The 22,923-nt window shown below is 39.9% G+C and overlaps 1 protein-coding gene across 9 annotated transcripts in view; it reads right to left on the minus strand.

Annotated features, from left to right (window-relative positions):
* Positions 1-22,923, minus strand: part of SAMD12 (sterile alpha motif domain containing 12) — a 380,602-nt gene that overhangs the window by 162,375 nt on the left and 195,304 nt on the right. For 8 of the 9 annotated variants that reach the window (XR_009223284.1, XM_058564834.1, XM_058564832.1 and 5 more), the window contains exon 4: positions 2,422-2,562. Coding sequence is in view for 8 of the 9 variants with exons in the window: in XM_058564834.1 (XP_058420817.1) it covers positions 2,422-2,562 (141 nt within the window). In the remaining variant the exon portion in view is untranslated. Of the gene's footprint in view, positions 1-2,421; positions 2,563-3,596; positions 3,677-22,923 lie in introns of those variants that run through there. The other variant, XM_058564839.1, reaches the window with a different exon arrangement.

A 22,923-nucleotide genomic window follows, 5' to 3' on the forward strand; every position in this document is an offset into this window, starting at 1 on the left:
GAACATTAACATGTAAAGGACGAGCAATAAAAAAGGTAATATGAGTGCAGATGAAATATCCAAGAGCTAGAGAATGTGATCTCTTCTAAAGGGAACAGAATGAAAGAATTCAAAATGCACAGCTTTTCAAAGCTAAAGAAAGTGACGACAACTGAATTGAAAAGGCTGAACTTAGCATCTTCTAAGAACACAAACATATATTTAGCTTAATAGACTTGAGTACTATCTCAGGAAAAATCTTATATATTATGCATCTAGGGCAATGAAAGCTGTAGAAAATGATTTTGCAAAGCAAACACTGTGCAGGCTGATAGTAGCAGAGGAAAGAATCTAAGGCACACATGATGAGTTTGGGTCTCATGTTCTATATATCATCACAAGAGGAAAACAAAAGAGCAGAGGAAACCTCAGACACTAAATGGAACCTGCCAGAATGATGCTTGTGGTTGAAGCTTAAAAAATATGTATTTTCTGATCATAACCATAATGTGGATTTACACTGGGAAATATAGAAAAATATAAAGAATTAAAAATAAAATAAAAAGAATACAAAGAATTAAAATCACCCAGGATCCCACCACCCAGAGAGAACTATTATCAACATATTGGCATATTCATTTATAGTCCTTTTCCTATATACATACAAAGATTTGTTCTTTTTACAAAATTGGGCTCATATTATAAACAAAATTTTATACACGGCCTGTTTTCCCCACTTATTACTTCTTGAGTACTTTCCCATGTTGTCATATATTCTTTGAAGATGTAATTTTAATGTCTGCCTTACATTGGATCTTACGAATTTAAGCAGAATTATGATTCTTTCCATATTGCCTGACCTCTAGGTTGTTTCTAATTTTTCAATTTTATAAATAGTACTGCAATGGACTTTCTTGTGATAAATCTTTGAATCTCTATTTACTTCTTAAAAGAAACTTAGAAGTACATCAGATTCCAATTTAAATCACTCAGTGTACCCATACCTATAAATTTACCATTGCAAGTCTCTGGAGACAAAATGCAAATAATGCATATCAAATAAACAATACTATTTTCATATCACTTGCAGTCTATATTTATCCTTCTAGAGCAGTCATCTTTCAGGCATTGAATTACTTCCTCTAGGCAAATGGACTAGTGCTGGTTAATCTAAATGCAATAACATGAAACTTGGCTGACCCAGATTTCTCAATATCAGTACACGCAATTACAATATTCTACAGATTGAAAAATATGCAAGGATCTCAAAAATACATATTTTATCATCCTTTCATTTAAAATGATGTACAATGGGAATTAAAATAAAAGAAATATAGGGTTATAGCCAATGGAGGTTCATAGCAACCAAATCTTATATAGACATACAAAGTTATATAGAGTGTTAACTTAAGGTTTTCTTCAAATTCCAGCTTTATTTTGTCACTTCCACAGTTACAGGGCTCTTAAATGCTCTCAACATATTGAAGTCATTAATGATTCTTATTTAGAATTATATGATCTTAATAGTCCAGTCTTAAATTCCCCATAGTCTATTTTAAAAAAATGATTCTATTTTCAAGATGTTAAATAGGGTTCTCACAATCTCTAATGTGTGTGTGTGCATGTGTGTATACATACATATACGTCCAGACACATACCTCTAAAACATTTTCTCCCATTAGTCAGTGGGAAAAGTCAGTGAAAAGTAAAGTAAAACAAAACACAACAAAAATCCTACTTACATCACTGGTCATATGAACTATGGAATCATGCAAATTCCAAGGCCCCCTCAGAATTGGTGGTCAGACAAAGATAGCTTGTGCTGCACCATACAGTTGTGCAGACTGTACACTGTACAACTCTGGGGGTGCAATCGTATTCTGATCTACATGACTGGTAGTCTCTGCGGTTGGGCAGTGCACAACCTATATAGATGTGATGACTTTGATATTACTCAGATAATTCTATTTGCCCACCCATTACTTATTTGTGCATCGTTCCCCCTAGTAAACTATAAAAAAGAGAAATTTTAGGGCGGCCGTCCCAGTGGCGCAAGCAGTTAAGTGGGCGCGCTCCACTGCGGCAGCCCAGGGTTCGCCGGTTGGGATCCCGGGCGCGCACCGACACACCGCTTGGCAAGCCATGCTGTGGCGGCATCCCATATAGAGTGGAGGAAGATGGGCACGGATGTTAGCCCACAGCCGGTCTTCCTCAGCAAAAAGAGGAGGATTGGCAGTGGTTAGCTCAGGGCCGATCTTCCTCACACACACACAAAAAGTTTTAGGAGGAAAGTGGCCTTTAAATTTGTATACTTTTTTTTAATGAAGCAAATTCTGCAAAAAAACCATAACAGTTTCTCCCTGGCTCCCCTTTGTCATGATGGTAAGGATTTCTTTCCTCCCATCTCCCCTTCCATCCACCCACCAGGAAGCAGCAGGATACCTTGTGTGAGTAACTGTAGGTTTCTGACTTCTTCTCGCACCTTCAGCTGGAGCACCTGTTGTAAGATGTGCTGCCGGAGGTTCTCCTGGGCAATCCCCATTCGTTCAAGCTTTTTGTCAGTAAGTCTCAGCAGGGCTCGCCCTGCAGGGTTTCAAGAAATGAAAGGAAAAGCAAATGAACAGTGGCTGGAAAAGAATTTCTATCTTAGTCTTGGCTAATCCTGCCGTAACAGAAGTTTCCATCTAAACACAGACACTTGAGAATAGAGGGTCCTCCATTATTCTTGTTGAGACGGAAAGGACAATCTGGGTGAAGAAAATCCACAAATTTAAAAAAAGAACTCCAATTTTTATCTAATATTGGCAATCCCCAACAGACTCATACATTGAGTTAAACAAAATAGCAAAATTTTAACCTGGGTATTTGGGTTACAGATTACAAGTTTCCATGGAAACAATGCTTTTCTTTGGGTGATGGGATCTTAGGCTGGCCCATAGGAGCCCATGTCACTGACAACCCAGCTGAGGACCCGGATGCTCTTACTCTGGTTATAGAGAAACTCCAGCAACATTAAACCCAGGTTACAATAACATTTCTGTGAAACACGCATTTCGAGTGCCGGTTTTAATCTGCAGGCATTCGACAACCCTGCTGCACCCCTGGTGCTGGGCTGGAGTTCCATCTCTAGCTGGTGGGAGCTACGCCTTAATCCCAATCACTGTCCAAAGGCAACGGTTCCAGCAGGGCTGAGGATGACAGGAGCAGGGTGAGCGAGGGCATCTAAAAGCTGCAAAACAAGGAGACTTGGGGGGTGAGTGCCAGCGGTGTACAGACACCCTGGGCAGCCTGGCACGGCCTCCTTTCAGCCCCTTTCTCTCTTCAGAAGGTCTGCATGTTTCCCTTGCTACTGTGGTTTCCATCAAATTCTCCCTCTCTCTGTGCTTAGCCTGAAATAAGCACGCTAAACGTGAGAGTTTAGCGCAAGAAATAAACGGAATGATTGTTTTTAAATGCCCATGGCACGCCCCTGTACTGTCCTCCAACACCCCCAGTCAGCACACCTGCAGATCTTTTCTCATTTCAATTGATGAAGAATAAAGAGAGTCAACTACATGTGATCAATGGTAAGTCTTTGGGTATATTAGCATATACATTTCAGAAAATAAATGCTCTACCTCCTCAAAAAGGAAACTCAATAGCCAGAAGGTGAAGTTAATGGGCATTTTCATCAGAGGAATAGGGACACCTATGTGGCCTGTGAAGAGACAGGTGAATGGTGAGAAGCAGTTAGGAGCAATCTGTGCTGTTCACTCTTATCGTTTACCTCCCTTTAATCCTCGCTACATGCAATAACAAACAACCCTAAAATATCACAGGGGCTACAACCAAATTTATTTCCTGCTTATTCTACCTGTAAACTCCAAGTCCATCTACCTTGGACACTGCTGGTCATTGTACCAGAAGAAAAAGAGAAGGTACTAGAAGGTCTCATACCATCAATGAAATGCTCAACCTAGGGTCATTTATAAATCACTGGCCAGAACTAATCACATGAACCTTCCCACCCACAAAGGAGCCACACATGAATTGTGCTTCCATCATGTGCCAGGAAGGTCGTGCAGGGAAGAGAAATATTTGCTGGGCAGCACTGATAAGAACTACACCAATATAGACTCGGCGTTGGACCAGTGCTTGGCAAGGAAGTGAGTTCAGGGATGTGTGCGGGATGTTTGTGATGGTGGATGGTGGATGGTGGTCTGAAGCTTCAGTAAATCCGCATCTGGAAGAGGAAGGAGAAGTAGGGGAGAGGGGAATCCTAGGTAGCTACAGCGGAGGCTTGGCAACCCCAGGCAGGTCACGGAGGTCATGAGAAAGGAATAAAAGGACAAACACAGGCTCAAGTAGTTCTGATTGTCTTCTGTGATAGGCAGAATAATGCCCTTCCCTCCAAAGAGGTCTGTGTGCTCATCTCTGGAACCTGTGAATTTGCTACCTTACATGACAAGAGGGACTTACTTACAAAGGTGATTATATTAAGGATCTTGAGATGGGAAATTATCTGGCATTATCCAGGTGGGTCCAATCTAATCACATGGGTCCTTATAAGTGAAAGAGGGAGACAGGATAGCCAGAGAGAGAGAGATGTGACAATGGAAGCAGAAGTTGGAGTGATGTGACCATGAGCCAAGGAATGCAGGCTTCTAGAAGCTGGAAAAGACAAGGAAATGGATTTTCTCCCATACTCTCCAGAAGGAATGCAGCTCTACCAGCAACTTGATTTTAGCCCCATAAGACCCATTTTGGACTTCTGATCACAACTGTCAGATAATAAATTTGTGTTGTTTAAGCCACTAAGTTTGTGGTAATTTGTTACAGTAGCAAGTGACCTTGTGACTAGAACTTACAGTTTTTAAGATGTCAACAGGAAGGCTTTAGACTTCTTTTCTTTTCTCTTTCTAATTTCTGGACAGCAGCACACTCAAAGGTAGAGAGCAGGAGGAGAGCTAAGGAGTGGTGAGCCCATCTCCCAGGCTTCCAGGACTGCCCTGCCTTCAAATGTTCTGCTATCAGACCTTGGTCCTGAAGTTTCATTCAGAAAACAGAATGGGACTTGGGTATCATTTATGTGGATAATCGGCCTCTAAATAACAGACATCTAGCTCTTTATACATGCCCTCAATTTAACAAATACTGCATTAAAAAAAACTCCCTGAAATTCAGATGATCTAAATCCCTCCCAACACCAAAATGATGACCCTCCCTTCTCTCTGTTCCCCATTATTTGGGCTGTGGTTTCACAAGCTGTGGCATTCGGCAGCCAAGAGCTGCTGAGGTGTTGGTAAGACACATGGGAGCTTTGGTCCTGGGAAGTTGGCTGGTCTGTCATTAGAGCACAGCGCTAGTAAATCAGAGTGAGGGTTTTATTCCAGTGTGCATGGCTCAATTTTTCTATTTGATGGCCCCCTGAAAACTTCTAGCCTCAGCCTTTCCATTAATGCATCTGACTGGGTCAAAATGTGGATAGATAAGCTCTATCAGAATGTTATGTCCTACTTGGGTGGGTTAATAGTATCAGTTCTGAATGTACAAGTTACAAAACTATCAGTTATAAACGTCTGTGCATTCTGGACTGTGTGGTACCAACAACTGAGGCTATAAAGATTTCACATATTAAATACTTAGCTATCCAAATCGTTTTATCCAAATCTCGAAAATTTAGATATTGTTGTTGTTGTTACAGTTATTTCCATTTTGTAGAAAGAAAAATTGAGAAGTTAAAGAGTATTTAAAACACGAGAGCTTTTCCTAATTCTTTCCACTAAACCTTTGGTTGTGCTTTATCCTCCTCGGTAGAAAAGTAAAAGGCTTAGGCTACAGGAAGCAAGATTAAGGGTAAAATTGTGCAGAAGAATTTCCTGATAAAACAACTTCTAGAAAAATCATGATCTGTGCACTGAGGATCATATGAACAGAATCTGACTCATTGTCTTCCTTGGATGGTTTCCACAGCACCACCCAGGTTCTGTGGTTCTGAAAACTCTTCACAATAACTAGATCATTTCCAGGAGCAAATGTCCCGTCAATCTCCTATTCCACAACCTCCTGTTGACACAAAAGAAAACAGTGTCCAAATAAGTGTGGTGCTGCTTTTGATGCAGTTATCAGGGAAGTAATAAGTAGTCAATCATCAATTGCATCTTTTTTTTGTAATTTCTATTGTCACTTATCATAAAAATCCAATTGTAAATGCAACAAACATTTATTGAGCACTTACTCCGTCCCTGTCGCTTGTTCTTCACCCTGGCTATAATGATGAACAAGACAGACAGGGTCATTCCTGGAGCTTTCAGACTGACAAGGAAGGCAGCTAATGATAAACGTTTACAGGTGTGTGACAAGTCCTAAGACAGGGCAAATGTGGGAGCCCAGAACCGGGCGACCTAACCTAGTCTGGGCACTGGGAACCTGTCGTTGAGTAATGGATATTTAAGCCAGGACTCAAGGGGTAAGCAAGAGTTAGTCAGACTGGTTAAAGCAAAGATTTTTTCGAGTCCAGTAACCACGCAGATGAAGAGGAAGGCCACTATTGTAGACAGACTAGAAGCATGCTATTACGGCTTTTACATTCCCTGCCTCTTCCCACAAGAGCACCTTGGCCACCGTGCTCTGCAGACAGCTGCCTACACAGGGAGGGATCAAGGAGGGAAAAACCAACACAATCTCAAAAAAGAAGCACCAACTAAATTTCCTGATACCGCAAACTGATTATAAATGGTATTTAGATGACCCAGGCTGCTGGGCCCTTCACAGACTCAGATTTTTGGAGGTGGAAGAAGCTTCAAGTCCTTCATATGGATCGTAGTCTGGGCTTTTACTTCTTTACTTTATCATGAATTTATTGAGCACCATTTATATGCCTGACACTACTTTGGGTGCTGGGGCTATGGAGACAAGTAGTGTCTTCCGTCTTCAGGAAGCTTACCATTTAGTGTGAGAGGTAAGTGATATATAAATAAACTGATCTATAGGGGCAGACAGGGAACCCTACTGGAAAGATGGGGCTATTGCAGTTTGGGCGATTAGAAAAGGCCTCCCAGAAGAGGTGACATTTGGAAGTGCCAAGGCAATTAGAGGAATGGCAGGAAGGCTAGTGTCACTTGGGCAGAGTAGGCAAGATAAAGGAATGATAAGAAATGAGGTCCAAAAGAGGGCCAGAGCCAGATCATACAGGGTCTCCTGGGCCTTGGTGAAGATTTGGGAGTTTATTCGGAATGTGGAAAATTTTGAGCAAGGGATGACTTGGGCATGATTTCGTGTATTAAAAGAGGACCTCTGGTCACTCTGTGGAGAATGGATTGGGGGTGGAAGGTAAGGAGCAAGGTAAGGAGCAATGGGAAGAGTCAGCACACTATCCTGGCAGTCGAAACAGGAAGTGACAGTGCCTTGGACTAGGGTGAGGTGAAGTAGTGGTTAGAAGTAAGATGCAGTAGCATCCAGGATTATGAGACCTAGAAGTGGGCAATGAAAGAAAGGTAGAAATCAGAGATGACTCAGGTTTTCAACTCGAGCCACCAATGACTGGGGGCACCATTTCAGTGCAGGAAGTTGTCACCACTCCAAGAGAGGATGTGTCAGAGGGAGGAAATCACGGTAGCGTTACTGCTATTTTTTTTTTTTTTTGAGAGCACTTGGGATCTGGAAAAGTAATGGAAAGGATAAAATTAAACAAAGGAGGACATTAGAATATTCTTTCTTACCCCTAGTGCTTTCATTACTTCAACACTCTCCTCAAAGTCCAAAGCTCTGGGTTGACTGGGGGTAAGGTGAGCATAGGCATATCCTGGTGGAGTTTAGAGAAATAGGAGGGACTCTTATGACCCAAGCTCTGTGTTGCTTAGCCCCAACAGTTGTCTTCAATGCTAAAAATGTTTCTCAGGACCCCTTGGAGAAGTTCAAGGGAGGGAATATTCCGTGAGGAAGTTCACCCAGCAGAAACACGGATCTGATGCTCTGCTAACAATCTTGGTCACCATACTGTCCCGCTCATCCCCATTTCAAGAAAGCCCATCATGGTGTAGGTGAGTAAAAACGATATGAACCTGTAATAATTTGTTTTCAAAGTTAATCATTTGCAAATTTTGGTATTTTAATTATTATTTCTCACAAACAATTTGGAATACACCTTAAATCCAAGAGCATATTTCTGTCTGTCTGATGCATCTGGGTGACCTCCTTAACCAATTATACCTGAAGTCACAAACTCAAATGTTGTCAGGATAACATAACCATGTGAAGAGAACCACTCTAAGGGACAACTGGGATTAGGTGCACCGCAGTGGACTGGACACTTATTTTTTTCCTAAAATGAGCAATTCCAACTCATTTTTGCTATGCTAGAATACAGGCTGAGTGTGGGTACTTCTATTTTTAAATTAAGAACTGAAAATCCAGAAGTTTTATGAACTCTCCCAATTTAAAATTTGCCCATTTTTTCCCACACTATGAGAGCCAAACAAGTCATGTATATGGGTCATATCTGGCTCACAAGTTGCCACTTTCAACATCTGACTGTTAACCCTCCCTCTCCCACATCCCTCCTACTTGCAATGGAAAGCGATTCAGGCAGTCTCGCCTTCAGGGTTTCAACTGACTCTGGGAATGGACTTCAAGTTCTGTGATTCTATTCTGTAGAGCCTATTCTAAAGTAACAGCTAACCAAGACCAAGGATAGTTGAAGACTAGTCTGAACTAGCCTTCTAGATGCGCACTGCAAATCCATCTTCCTAAGTAACTCCCAGCCCAACACCTGATTTCCTAAAGGTGACTGCGAATCACCAGTACCAGAGCTAACAAGAACTCTGAGGTCAGCCAACCCCTTGCCTCATTTCCTGGCAAGAACATACTCAAAACCTTCCAACACCAATAAGTCTCCTCTCACTTCTACCTTAGAGCATAGCCCACTGCCAAGCTGGGTCACTCACTTGGTTACATTTAGAATGATTAGCAGTTAATTGAAGGCCCCTTCTCTGTGTCGAGGAAGAGAAGGGTTAATGGATATTTGCACTGCGGTTACTGTAGTAACTTACCATACTGATGGGAACTGTATATTGATTTTTTTAATACCAGTCCTGGGTAAAAAGACTGTTTTAGACAAGCTAGTTTTTTGGTTGGATACATTCAGGTGCTGATGATGTTAATATGAGGAAACTGGAATAATGTTAATTCCCACTTGAAATATAAATTCAGAAAGAAATTATATTACAGTGCTTTTCAAATAGAGTGAAAATGTGGCCCTGTACTATTTTTCAAGGAAGAACACACAGCTCCCAAACAGTAAATTAAAGGTTAGATCCTTTTATGTTGTTGGTAGTACATAGAATTACCAAATCCCCTCCAAAAATTAATGTAAGAAAACCCTAAGACATTTCGTGTGGGAATTCTGCTTTAGTCCTTGGGAAGACTCAGTAATTACTTCCCTTGTACCTCAGAGCAGATTTTTCAAGCAAAGAAGTCTAGTACCAACATAATGGAGACTATAGCCGAAGATTAATGATATCATAAACAACCTTCAAGGTCTTCTCTCTTTTTGATAGGTAAACCAAAGCTCTTGGTATGTTTGCTTTTATTTGTCAGTATTGTATGCATTATTTTGGGATTCTCTGTTAATCGAGTGTCACTAGGTGAGCAATCCAAAGTGCATTAGACATCTCTTGAAATTAATTACCAAGAAGTGTGTGAGACGTCTATTGACAAGCCTCCTTCTCCCCACTCCGTATTCTACTCATGGCCAAGACAGCCAAACACGTATAGTGTTCATATGTCGAAGACAGGCACTGGGCATGTTGGCTTCTACACGTGAATTAATTTGAACTAGAGATCCATTGCCAAAGTAACGTTTAAAAAAATCTACTTCAACCTTCTCTTACCGATATCTAGGGATTTGCTTTTCCTTAAACTTTAAGTGTTTAACTTTATTAGTATCAAGGATGTCTTTATTAGAAAGATTAACAAGTGAGTATTGTCCCAGTTCTGGATACATTCAGGAAAATAGATGGAAACAGTGCTCCTGCCTTCAGAGAGCTGAAAAATGATCTGCAGATGTAAGATCAGCAAGCATTAAACAGCCTAAAAGCAATTACATGATAAAACCCACAGCAATGATCACGAGGACCATGAGATCTATCAAGAAAGCTTTGGTTGGGGCCGGCCCTGTGACTTAGCGGTTGGATGCACGCGTTCCGCTACCGGCAGCCCGGGTTCGGATCCTGGGCGTGCACCGACGCACCCCTTGTCCGGCCATGCTGAGACCGCGTCCCGCATACAGCAACTAGAAGGATGTGCAACTATGACATACAACTATCTACTGGGGCTTTGGGGAGAAAAGGGGAAAAAAAAAAAAGGAGGAGGATTGGCAATAGATGTTAGCTCAGGGCTGATCTTCCTCAGCAAAAAGAGGAGGATTGGCATGGATGTTAGCAATAATTTAATTAATAACTTACACTTTAATTATATATATATATTTTTTGGAAAGGGACCTGAACTTGGAGTAGAAAGCTTGAGTTTGAAGCTTGGTGCCTCCATACACTAAGTGAGCTTGAATAGCTCACTTAATGCCACTGAGTGACAGTTTCCTTATCTGTAAAATGGGAATAATGATTTTAGTCATTTGGTGTTTTCTACGTGAAAGTTAAGTGAGGTAGCAAATTTGAAAGTGCCTAACATAGTATCTGACTCAATACATTTCTTTCAAACTAAACATACAGATTACATAAAGGTGTGCCTTGTACGGGCTTCTATCCTTACTCTTACTATAGTATAATCATGAACTTGTTCACGTGCCTGTCTTCCCTTCTAAACTCTTTATGAAGAGAATGTGGGTTTCCTTTAATTGAGTAACTCCAGCGCTCAACAGCTGGTAGATGTTCATTAACGTTTTGCTGAATGAATGAATGGCCCTGTGAGAAAGGGAGAAGAAATGGCATCATCCTCATTTTAAAGATAAGAAAATAGGCCCAGAAAAGTGAAGGGATTTGCCCCAAGTCATGCGGCTAGTAATTAGCAGAGCGAAGACGAGAACCAAGACACCCGATTCAAATTCATGCTGCCTCTATTTAGAAAGGCTGTGCCTGCTCAGTTCAGCATTCACTTAAACAATTAATGACCTTCTACGTGCCGGACATTAGGCCAGGTGCGGGGTATAAGCAGTGAATACAATCCACATGGTCTCTGTGCTCACCGAGTTGCAATTCAGTGAGGGAAGCACACATTAAAAAAAATGTTCCCAACTAAATACATAATTTCCATCAAGAAAAAAGAACAAAACACTCTTCATGAGAAAAATAGGGGAATCACAGGTTAGACTGAGGTATGGAAACTTTCGGCTAAAATCCGGAGGATGAGAAAGATAGGTGAAGAGTAAGAATGAAAGAGTTTTGAAGAGGAAGAAAAACTATATGCAAATGTTCCATGTAAAATATTACTTTCAGTGAAGGCAAGAAGGCCAGTGAGGTAGGCTTGTAGGAAGAGTGGAGGCCAGTGGCTTGAGATGAGGATAGAGGGGCAGACAAGGGCAAGATCATTTACAGTCTTGGAGGCAAGACCAAGGATCTCTTTATTTACTCCATGTGCAACAGGAAGTCAGTATAGAGTTTTAAGCAGGGCAGTGACATGATGCAATTTGTATTTTATTTATTTATTAAAAAAAATTTTTTTTTTGTGAGGGAGATCAGTCCTGAGCTAACATCTCATGCCGATCCTCCTCTTTTTTGCTGAGGAAGATTGGCCCTCGGCTAACATCCACGCCCATCTTCCTCTACTTTATGTGTAACGCCGCCACAGCATGGCTCGACAAGTGGACAAGTGGTGTGTCGGTGCGTGCCTGGGATCCAAATCCGAACCGGCGAACCGTGGGCTGCTGCAGTGGAGTGTTCGCACTTAACCACTTGCGCCACCAGGCCAGCTGACAATTTGTATTTTAAAACTCTCTCTCTGGCTACCTGTAAAAAAACAGTCTCAGTCGAGGGTCTAAGTGATGTTTGGAAGCAGAGAAACTAGTTAGGAGACCGGAACTTTTGTTGAGCCCATCGATGATAGTGGCTTCTACTAAAAAGGTGGTGACAGAAATGTGTGCAGAGAGGAGATGTTTTGCATGTAGAATGAAAAGGACTTGGTGATAGATCAGGTATCTGAGGCAAGAGAGAAGCGGATGTCAAGGATAATCCCTGTGTTTCTGGCTTGGGCAATAAAAGAAAGTGCCATTGCTGACGTGAGGAATACTGAGCAACCAAGTTCGAGGGAAAAGATCAATACTTTAGGTTAGGACATTATAATAAATCTGAACTGCCTATGCCTGTGAGATATTCAATAGAAATGTAAAGTGGCCTGTAGGTGTACAGGCTGGAGCTCCAAGGTGAAGTTGGGTCTGGAGTTTAGCTTGGGAGCCACCACCATGGAGTTGACATACAAACCCATGGTCAAGGAGAAAGGGAGCATGAACAGAGGACAGGTCCTTGGACTGGCCCCTTGAGGACATCTGGCAATGACTGGGTAGATCAGGGAGACAGGCCAAAAGGGAAGCTCCTAAGGAGTGGCTGGGAATCTGGAAGGAAATCTGGAAGGAATGTGGCTGAAGAAAGAGAAGAGGCCATCTGTGCTGACCGCTGAGAAGCCTAGCAAGGTGAGGTCACTAGAACATTCCTGGCATTGTAAAGTCCTTGAGGCATAGAAACTCTGAGTGTATAAATTGGGTAAAGAGTGAAGAGTCTAACACTTCAGAACACTCACTCACTGAGCTTTTCTCCTAGGTTAGATATCTTTTGTTTGACCCAACAGACAAAGGTAAAGGAGTTACATGGAAATGGATCCGTAAACCTTTGACATTATTATTACCAATGAAAACATCAACAACAACTTATTGGACATTTATGATGGGCTGGGCATAACTGTGAACAATTTCTCATTCTTTATTTTATTCTTTTGGACAGCCCTCCGGATAGGTTCAATTATTATCTCTATTTTAAAAATGAGGAAAATGGGGCTTGAGAATTTTTTTTTTTTTGTGAGGAAGATTAGCCCTGAGCTAACATCCATGCCAATCCTCCATCTTTTTGCTGAGGAAGACTGGGCTAACATCTGTGCCCATCTTCCTCCACTTTATATGGGATGCCGCCACAGCATGTCCTGACAAGCGGTGCCTCGGTGCGCGCCCGGGATCCGAACCCAGGCCGCCAGCAGCGGAGGGTGCGCACTTAAACGCTACGCCATGGGGTCGGCCCAAGGGGCTTGAGAATTTTACTAACTATGATCACACAGATAGCAAGGGCCAGTAGAATTATGTAATACTATTTTTCCAATTCCACAGCTCATCTTCTCCACTCATTCTGTTGCCTGTCCTTTCTCTGCATACAACAGAACTTTCAAAAAAGAAGATACCTGTATTTTTTAAATTTCTAGCCCTCATTTGAGTGCCTGCTGCGTAGCAGACATCAATAAATGGTTGATGGAAGGATGGGAGAGAAGGAAAAAATAGAGAAAGACCAGAGGAAAATAGAGCCCAGGTATCTTAGGCCAAATCAATTTCCAAGAATAGCCAGTTCTACTGATTTGTACAGACTTTGTGCTGAGCCACTCAGATCCCCCTGAGGGACTAAAGAACTCCCCAGCCACTGAGAGTAAGTGTTGCCTACTGACTGCTCTCAGCTGTCGACCCTTCTTTTTATGAGGACTAAAAAGAGCCAACTTGCCCAAAGCCATGCCCCTCTTCCTGAGAGCAGCCTGTATCCAATGACTGGCGGATTGGGGGCAAGGAGAAGGTATCAAGATCCAGCCCCCTAGGTACCCTACGCCCAGCTTGGGACAACCCCAAAATTAATGCCAGCTCAGAGCTAGGGTTGGCTGAGGTCTTATCATGACTGAATCACAGCCCGACTTCTCCCTCTGCCCAATCCTGCTTCTTTCACTTCCTTAACAGGTATTGAACTAGAGGACATCACCTAATTAACTTTCAGCATGCAGATCTCCCCCTCTAAGCCTGCTTTCTGGGGAACCCAAACTCTGACAGGGTTTCAGTGGGCAAAGGGGTGCCCGACTGATTCTCTGACATAAACATTACGTGTCGCCTATGCTTTTAAAACAGCCCAAGTGGCTTCACTGTGCCATCCAGCATGCTTCTAGGTCACCTAACTCCATAGTGAGTAGGTGTGTGTGCAGGGAATGAAAACGAATTTTAAGAGTGGCCTCTGCAATACATAATTAGTAAGATAAATCTGCTACTAAAAATTCTATGTGTACATCAAGTGTGCACCATTTTCCATAAAACACTGTGAGACCTATGTAATCATACTACACTATCTGAGCACTATGTAAATCAAAAATACATATGCATATACATACATATATTTTCATACACACAGAAACATCTATGTATAATCTGTCTTACTGTCATATGCCAGGCACTGTGATAAATGCTTGACAAGAATTATCTTATCAGATTCTCACAGATAAGCACAATTACTTCTCTCATTTTTCAGATGAGAAAATTAAGCCCTGAGAGGTTCAAGATCCCAACAAAGACTTCCCAGTTACAAGAGCTGATGCTTTGGATCAAATCTGGAACCATCAGACTTCAAACCCTGTACTTTTAATCACTACACCACACTGAACATTAATTTGAGCAAATTTCTTATACAAATCTGTGAATTTGACAAAAGAATAACAAAAACAAAGTGAGACTTACTGATCTTTCATTTCATAAATTTAGGTTTTGTATAATGGGTTTCCTTAAACCAGGAGACACCTGGATACACAAATAAGTCAAAGTCACAACCAACCAAACCGCAGGGAAATGTAGCATTGTCCTTTGTCCCTTGCAGAAGCTATATGTTCTCAACAATTGAAGTGAGCTTGCTTTTACAATCAAAATGTTTTCGTTGTATGCAGAGTAATGGAGCATAGCAGAATACACGCCTTCAGCTACAAGTATCTGTAAATCAACACACACTGCACCACGTTGTGACTCTGAGAACATACAGCCTCACAAGCCAGGAGACAGCCTCTGTCAAAGAAGGGCTGATTCCAATGAATACTGATCAGCCACTAAAAACAGAACTGAGACTGAGAAAACATCTTATAACAATAAATGTATTGCTATCATAACATCAATAGCTTGGATTCAATGAAAACTATATTGGTTAAATTAAGTCTTCTACATAAAGATATCAACTGTTACAACTTCACTATTACAGTGAAGAACAGCTTCAAAATGTGCCTAAACTGACAAATTAGATGATACCATCTTTAGAAATGACTTTATACAATTGTTAGGTCTAAAGTCATAAATCTCTATTTGAATATCAAACTTCTATTGGTTGGGTTGCATTTTCCAGGGCCGTATCACCCCAATCCAAGCCATCGGACCATTTTTGTATCTTGCTTCTAAAAAAAGAACATAAGTGTTTGTAAGTGAATTTTCCTAGAGTTCTTCCTTTATCACCGAGTGCTATGAAACTAGACACAGCTGAAAACTTGAATTTATAACATTTCTTTCAGATTTTGATAGTAAAGCAAACGTCTTCCAGGTTTCTTTTTGCCTCGGGTCCTGTGTATTTTCTGGATTGGATTGATTACAGCTTTGGGTTTTATTTAAAACACCCAAACGTTAAAAACTCATCAGGACATAGAAGTCAGACCTTATGAGAATTCACCTTTTAAATGAGCTAAGTTGTCATTGCTGGGATCACACGTACAGGCACAAACAAAACTTTTGAAGATATTGGGATCACGTAACTATCTACTAAATGTGCTTCTATGTTTAACCTTGAGATTTTATTTTTAGAACGTCTTTTCATTCACTTAACAAATGTATCCACATGATTTTTCAATCCAACTTTTAAGATGAAAGTAAGCCTTTCTTGAGCATGATTTACACTTCCTTTATTTGTTCCTCATAAATTATATTTTAAGCTCAATACTCAGATTTATGAAGCTCTGCTTCCTTGTTTTTTCATGAGAAAAAAGGCAAATGTTTCCAAGATTAGATTCTAAACAATCTACTGCATTTAATTATGAAAACCTATGCAACACACGGAAGTTCGAGAAGAAAATCATATGCCTACAAAAAGAAATAATTCAGTATTACAAAATCATTTAAATCAGAGAAGGAAAAGGCTTATTAGGTCATCTATCAAAGAAAGTACATGCATCTGACACCTCAATTTAACATGCCAGAGATGTTGGGTCACCCGAGGTGCCTCCAATCTTTTGATACAGTGGAGAAACTAAAAAAGAACATTTAAGGAGCAGAACCCTTAATCAAAGGCAAGTCCTCATAGATCAAAATATCAGACAGAAATATGTAAGATGCAGAGGAGAGGCAAATGGAGAAGTAACACTGAAACATCAAGGAGATAAAACTTTATTTGCAAGTTTTCTAGATAGAGATGCAAGTCATGTATGATATCCAGGCTGACAAAGTGTCCAGGGATTGGGGTTTGTGAGGGAACTGTTACAGCCAGAAAAGCCAGAGGGGTCAAAGGCTGAAGGATATTATTGTGTGTAAAACCCCAACCTTTCATCTACGGAATGTAACCTAACCCTCAGAAAGCTCCTGCCCTATTTTTCCCCTAGTAAAGAGCAAGGGCTCAACATTCTTCTGCGTGTGTGTGTGTTGGGGAGGGAGGAGACAGGAGAGTAGGGGCTCTGGGCTGATAAAGTAAAAACATCAAGGGGCAGATGCTGGCATCTACCAAGATAATCAGAGCAGAATTATCCAAAAACCTGAAGCATCTTCAGATTTCACATGACCTTTGATAACACAAATCTTTTTTAAAGCTCAGTCTTGTTGACCTTCTATTGTTTTCCTTCATTGAAAAAAAAATACCTGACACGGGTAACTAGTTGCTACAAGCCTCTTAAAAAAGAGAAGCCTGCCAGAATCCACAGTGAAATGGGGTAAAAAGAACTTCCTGGTGAGCAACCTCTAAAATTTATCAGAATCTCCATCAAGAGTCCACCCACACACCCTGCACTGTGAACTGGGTACAAAGCTTCTCTCTTGATTTATCACATCTCCACACAAACATTGAGGCCAGCATCTGTCCGTGTAGGGAAGGCTGCATCTTCCTGTCAGCCTGCCAATTCCTTTCATGCAACGCTAAGAATTTAAGAGGATTTGTTCATTTCAACCAGGCTGCTGTTGCAACTGGGCTAAGGAAAACAAGGGTAAAGAGAGAAAATGTGCCCTAACCTGTTGAGCAAATTGGGCTATAACTCTCACCGGAAATGGAGAATAAAGTCTGCTATTTTTTTTTATAAATGTTACATATAATATAATCTTTGTGTGTGTCTGATGGTGTTTTTTAAAACTGAGAATGGTTAAGAGTAGTTTTTACTTTCCTCACAATATGTACATATATCAAAACATCAACTCATACACCTTAAATAGTCACGTGTTGCTTAACGATGGGGATACATTCTGAGAAATGTGTCATTAGGCGATTTTGTTGTTGTGCAAACATCATAGAGTGTACTTACACAAACCTAGATGGTATGGCCTACTACACATCTAGGCTATATGGTACTAATCTCATGGGACCGCTGTCATATATGCAGTCTGTCATTAACCGAAACATCATTATGCGATGCATGACTGTACACGATTTTTATTTGCCAATTATATCTCAATAAAGAGGGAAAGAAAAAGAGGAGGAGTTGTGGAGTCAGACTGCCTAGGTTTAAAGTCTAGCTGTTTCACTTATTTGCTTGGTAAATTTGAAAAATATTTTAAGTTCCTTTATCCTCAGTTTCTACACACGTTAAAAAAAAAGAAAGAATAATAGTATTTATTTAATAAGGTTGCCATGAGGATGAGAATTAAGTGAAATGATATATAAATACACTTAGTACCTGCCACACAGGAAGGACCTAGTAAGAGCTGCCATATTAAATTAAAAGCAAAAAAAAAAAAAAATAGTTTTTTAAAATAAGTTGGGAGAAAATGACTTTAATGGGTCAACTTTAAAGACTGGCACCTGACAGCCTATCATGACATAATACAATACAGTGCACCACGATAAATAAATCAGAGCGAGGGGAGGCTCTGAGAAGGTAGACGAACAGAGCCATCCTCCTACAAGAAGAACCTGTGACAAATTGAGAAGGCCATGGGGTGATTGATGACAAAAATGTTTCCATGCCTTTGGAATACAGACAATATATTGTATTTGGTCTTCAGCAATATGATAGGCCTCAGTGTGATATGTTTGGTTTGTTCAACTGGTTGATTTTTGGTATCTATCGTGCTTGGTGTTCTCTGAACTTCTTGGATCTGTGGTTTGGTGCCTGCACTAATTTTGGAAAATTCTTGGTCTCCCAAAGAATATTCAACTATTTCCTTGGTCTCATTCTCTCTTTTCCTTCTGGAATTCCCACTACTGGTATGCTAGACCATCTGATATCAAGGGTGACTGAGATTTTCTGAGGCTGTCCTGATTTCAGGAGACCTCAAGTGTTAGCCAGGAAATATAGTCATCATAGATTTTAACTCAATATTTCTTAGTTGCCATTTGAGGTTTCTGTCATTCAAATATGTATGTAGTGGTGCATATACAAACTTAAATGTCCATAAGAGTTACTGAGGGTGTTGGGTATATATACCGAGCTCAGGGACAAATATTCTGATTCAGTGGATCAGGAATGAGGGCGGGAGTGTGTATACTTACCAAGTACCCTGGACAAGGCTGAGGCAGATGATATGGGGGTTATATTTAGAGAAACATCAGCTCAACAAATCCCTTACTATTTCCTACTTGTGGCACTCAAATAAGCTCTGTAACACTAATGGCCCTCTACCTGAACCTACACTTTCTTTCATTTATCATAACACTGTCTTATTTTAGTTCAAGAACATACTGTTCTTACAACTTTCCAAGAATGGCTAAAATTAAAAGCACTATCAAGACCAAGTGTTGGTAATGATGTGGAAGAACTTGAACTATCATGAACTGTTGGTCAAAGTATAAACTAGAATAGTCATTTTTGAAAACTTTGTAATATCTATTAAGCTAAACATACATATGACCCAGAAATTCCATTCCTGGGTATGGAAATGAGTGCTTCTTTCCACTAAAAGACATGTACAAGAAGGTTCATAGCAGCTTCATTCAAAATAGCCCCAAATTGGGAATCACCAAATGTCCCTGAGCAATGGAATAGAGAAATTAGGAGACATTCATGCAATGAAATATTATTCAACAATGAAAAACCACCGACTATATTTATATTCAACAATATGGATGAATTTCACAAAGAAAATATTGAGTGAAGAAAGCCAGACACAAAAGAAGTTAAAAAAAAAAAAAAAAGAATAAATCTAATCTATGGTGGTAGAGGTCAGAATAGTGGTCCACTCTACAGATAATCAGCTGGGAAGAGGCACAAGGCAACTCTACTGGGAAGGTAGAAATATACTATGTCATGAGCTGAGTGAGGTTTACACGACTGTATGCATACGTAAAAATTGAGCTGTACATTTAAGATTTGTATTCTTTACTGTATGTAAGTTACATCAGAAAAAAAAAGAAAGAAAGGAAAGAAGGGAGGAAGAGCGGGAGGGAGGGAGAAAGGAAAGATAAACTTGGTGGTAGAATTTGAAAATCTGGAAAATAAATTTGAAAACCCTTTGTCCTTGCCACTAATGACTTCACAGATTTTATTATGTTCTTTCTTAGCCATCATGTTCCCCGACTACAGAGAAAGTATAGATGGAGAAGATATTTCCTGTTAATAAATATTAACAATCAATGGAAATCACATGTGCAAATAGATAAGAAAAATCTTGTTGACTTCTTTTTGGTTTTCTCTGTAAGGTCAGTCACAAAAACTACTTTTCTTGGATAAATACAACAAGGCTCAATGACTTCAGGAGGTTGAGGAATGTTGGTTTAACTAGGTTACATAAACTGGATTGAACCGGATTTAAATATTTCCCTCTGATGAGAAAAGAGTCTTAAAGAAGAAAAATACACACGGCCTTGCCTGAAATGCCTGGCTCCAATATTTCTTAGGAAGCAGTTTGGTTAAAATAAACAGTATCCATTCTTCAAAGAAAATAAATCACAAAGTGATAAACTCAGAAGGGAAAATGTTGAAGGTAGAAGAGAGAAGTCAGCCTTACATTTTTGCATTCATTGAGCTAGGAAGGACAATGCATGGACAAAAATCTCAACCTTATTTTTTAATTTTTATTATTTTTTTAATAACCAACTAGGAATCTCTTCCTCCATGCCTCCTTGACAAATGTCACTGGAGAGACAGTGAGGTGGGTCTGGGTGATTGTTGGCAACAGCTTCCTATTGTTGCTTCCAGATTATTACTCTATTCTCATAAAAGAGATCCTTTCCCTTTGATGTTCATGCCGTCCTCCAATTGCATCTTACCTCTCTTGTCATTATCCACCTTCTCAGTTACTCACCCACATCCCCTGAGCAATATGGCACCTGGATCTCAGACTCATTTTTACCTGAAATTCTACTCTCTACCCTACAAATGCACCTATTATCCTACTATTACTCTACTTTATCACCCACCCTCATAACTACACTCTAGACTTCATCATCACTGTGAGTTACTTGAGCTCTTAAAGCTTAAACTTCATCATCAACCTCCTCTCTGCCCCGCTGTTCTCTCACTCCAGCTATTCCTGTCCTTCAACCTTATGCACAGTCAGGTTCCTTGTATCTCCCTTTTCTCCACATCTATAAATTCCCATGTGAGTTCACTTTCTCACTCCAATCCTATACTCAATTGCATACCAGACTCCCTTGACAATATCCTCAAATTCAGTGTCCCCTGCACTCACACTGCAAAAGATCAGCTAAACGTCAATCAAAGATCACACAACCATCTGCCTTCTCAACCTACACATTACTGGAAAGAGTGCGCACTCGTGTGTAGATTACTGATATTACAAGCTAAGTCATGGTCTCCATCCTCACGTGGACTGCCCAACAGTTCTTTCTGTGAATCTCCTCTCAATTCTGCACTGCTGCTATTCCAAATTCCCATCTCCCAACCTCTCTATCCAATCACTACCCACCAACACTGTTAGGGAGAAGTGTTCTGCTTTGTAGAGCAACCCAGGGGTTGGCAGAAGAGAACTCTCTTAATTTTCCGCTCTAACACCAACCAATAGACTCTGCTTTGGTACTGTGGTAGACAGAGTAGTCAAGTTTTCACCTCCCACCTTCCTAAAAAGGATTCTGAAAAAACTAAAGTAGTCTGTTACCTTGATTTTTCCAAATTAACAGGCTGTTTTGTAGCAACTATATTCCATAAAATATCATTCTTATTGAATTTGCTATGATAACTGCTTTTAGTTTAGAAATCTCCATTATTTGCTGATTTAAAAGAAGGTCCACTTATTTAATCATCAAGACTTCTTTTGTTTCAAGCAAAGATCAAAAGGCTATAGTGGCTCAAAAGAACATAGGTAAAGCCTCTGAGTAAGAATTTTTTAAATTCAATCCCAGTATGGTTACTGATTCTCTATGCGGCCTTTAGCAAGAAATTTCAACTCAATATGCCTTAGTTCTCCCACTAAAATGAACAGAAAAGATATTAATACTGCTAACTCAACTCAGCTAATTGTTGAAGGAAATTAAATGATTGATGAGACTGTTATGAAATGTAAAACCCAAGACGCTAAAATGAAGTAACAAATGGGAAGGGTGTGGAGGGGAGGAAAAATTGTTAATCTTCACTGATACAGAAAGTTAATTTTTTAAATCAGCCTCCAGTGGGAATGTATTTCAGAGAAAATAAGTTCTAATCTTCCACAATGTTTTGACTAGATCATTGAGGAGATGAGTTGTCGAGAACGACGGAGATTTTTGTATTTTTCTTTTTGTTGCAGATACAGCAATTTCCTTCTTCATTCAACAAATATTGAGTGCCTACTTTGTGTCAGACATTCTTTTTTTTTTAACACGACATATATTTATGGAATGTCCTCTGTGTCAATTGCTTTCGTTATGCTGTGTTTGCACCATAGGGGCTGTGCCAGATGACCCATTAGGGTATGGTAAGAAAACATTAGACTACCTATTCACGGTTATTTTTTTATCTAAAAAAATAAGAATCCATTAGCTGGAAGGTCATGGTGTAGCTCAAGTATTCCCAAGAGAAAAGAGAGAATTCCACAGGCCTGAGGGATAACAGTGCTGCCCTCACTCACTGGTTCCTGATCAAAGTACTGGGACAAATACTATTTACACATGCGAGGTTAAATGGATTTGTGGCTTATAACACCTAGTTTTAACTAAATTGACTTACACAAAATAAACAAGAAAGTTAAAACAGTTCTTAATAACCAAAATGGTGGAAGTGGCACTTTTTACTCCAAGGAAAACAATTAAATGCACTATAAGGTAAAAGCAACAATAATGTACCAGTCTGACAAGAAAATGGCTCCTGAATTCAAAATTATCAAGAAAGACTAATTTAAATATGTATTTATATTCACTATTGTTAACTATGAATGTCATCTTAAGGTATATCTTTTTGCCTTGAAATGTTAGCTAGTGATAATACGAAATCATCACAATCAGTAAGATATTTAAGAATATTTTATACTTGTCTACTGGATCCAACTTTACTTTCCATTTTATAATTAACATAATCATGAGGTAATTTACTAACTGTTTATATAAGTGTATTTACACACATTGGCAATATGTATTCAACAATGTTTTACTCTTTGGGATGTGTGGTAAAATCATGAGGTTATTTATAAAGTCTATATACAGAGTGTTTGTACACATTGGGCATACATGTTCAAAAGTGTTTTACGTTGGGATGTGTGGTAAAAAAATTGGAAACGCATGACAACGAGTCTTTGGGAAATGAAGGTTGAAAGAGAGTTGTGCTATGTTTGATTGAATCTAAAGGAGTACGGATAGTCCAAGCTCAAGTTCAAATCTTTCCACAAGGGCTATGAAAATTTTCTTA

This window comes from Diceros bicornis, chromosome 21, assembly GCF_020826845.1.
Source record: "Diceros bicornis minor isolate mBicDic1 chromosome 21, mDicBic1.mat.cur, whole genome shotgun sequence".
In the NCBI taxonomy this organism is placed as follows: Eukaryota; Metazoa; Chordata; class Mammalia; order Perissodactyla; family Rhinocerotidae; genus Diceros; species Diceros bicornis.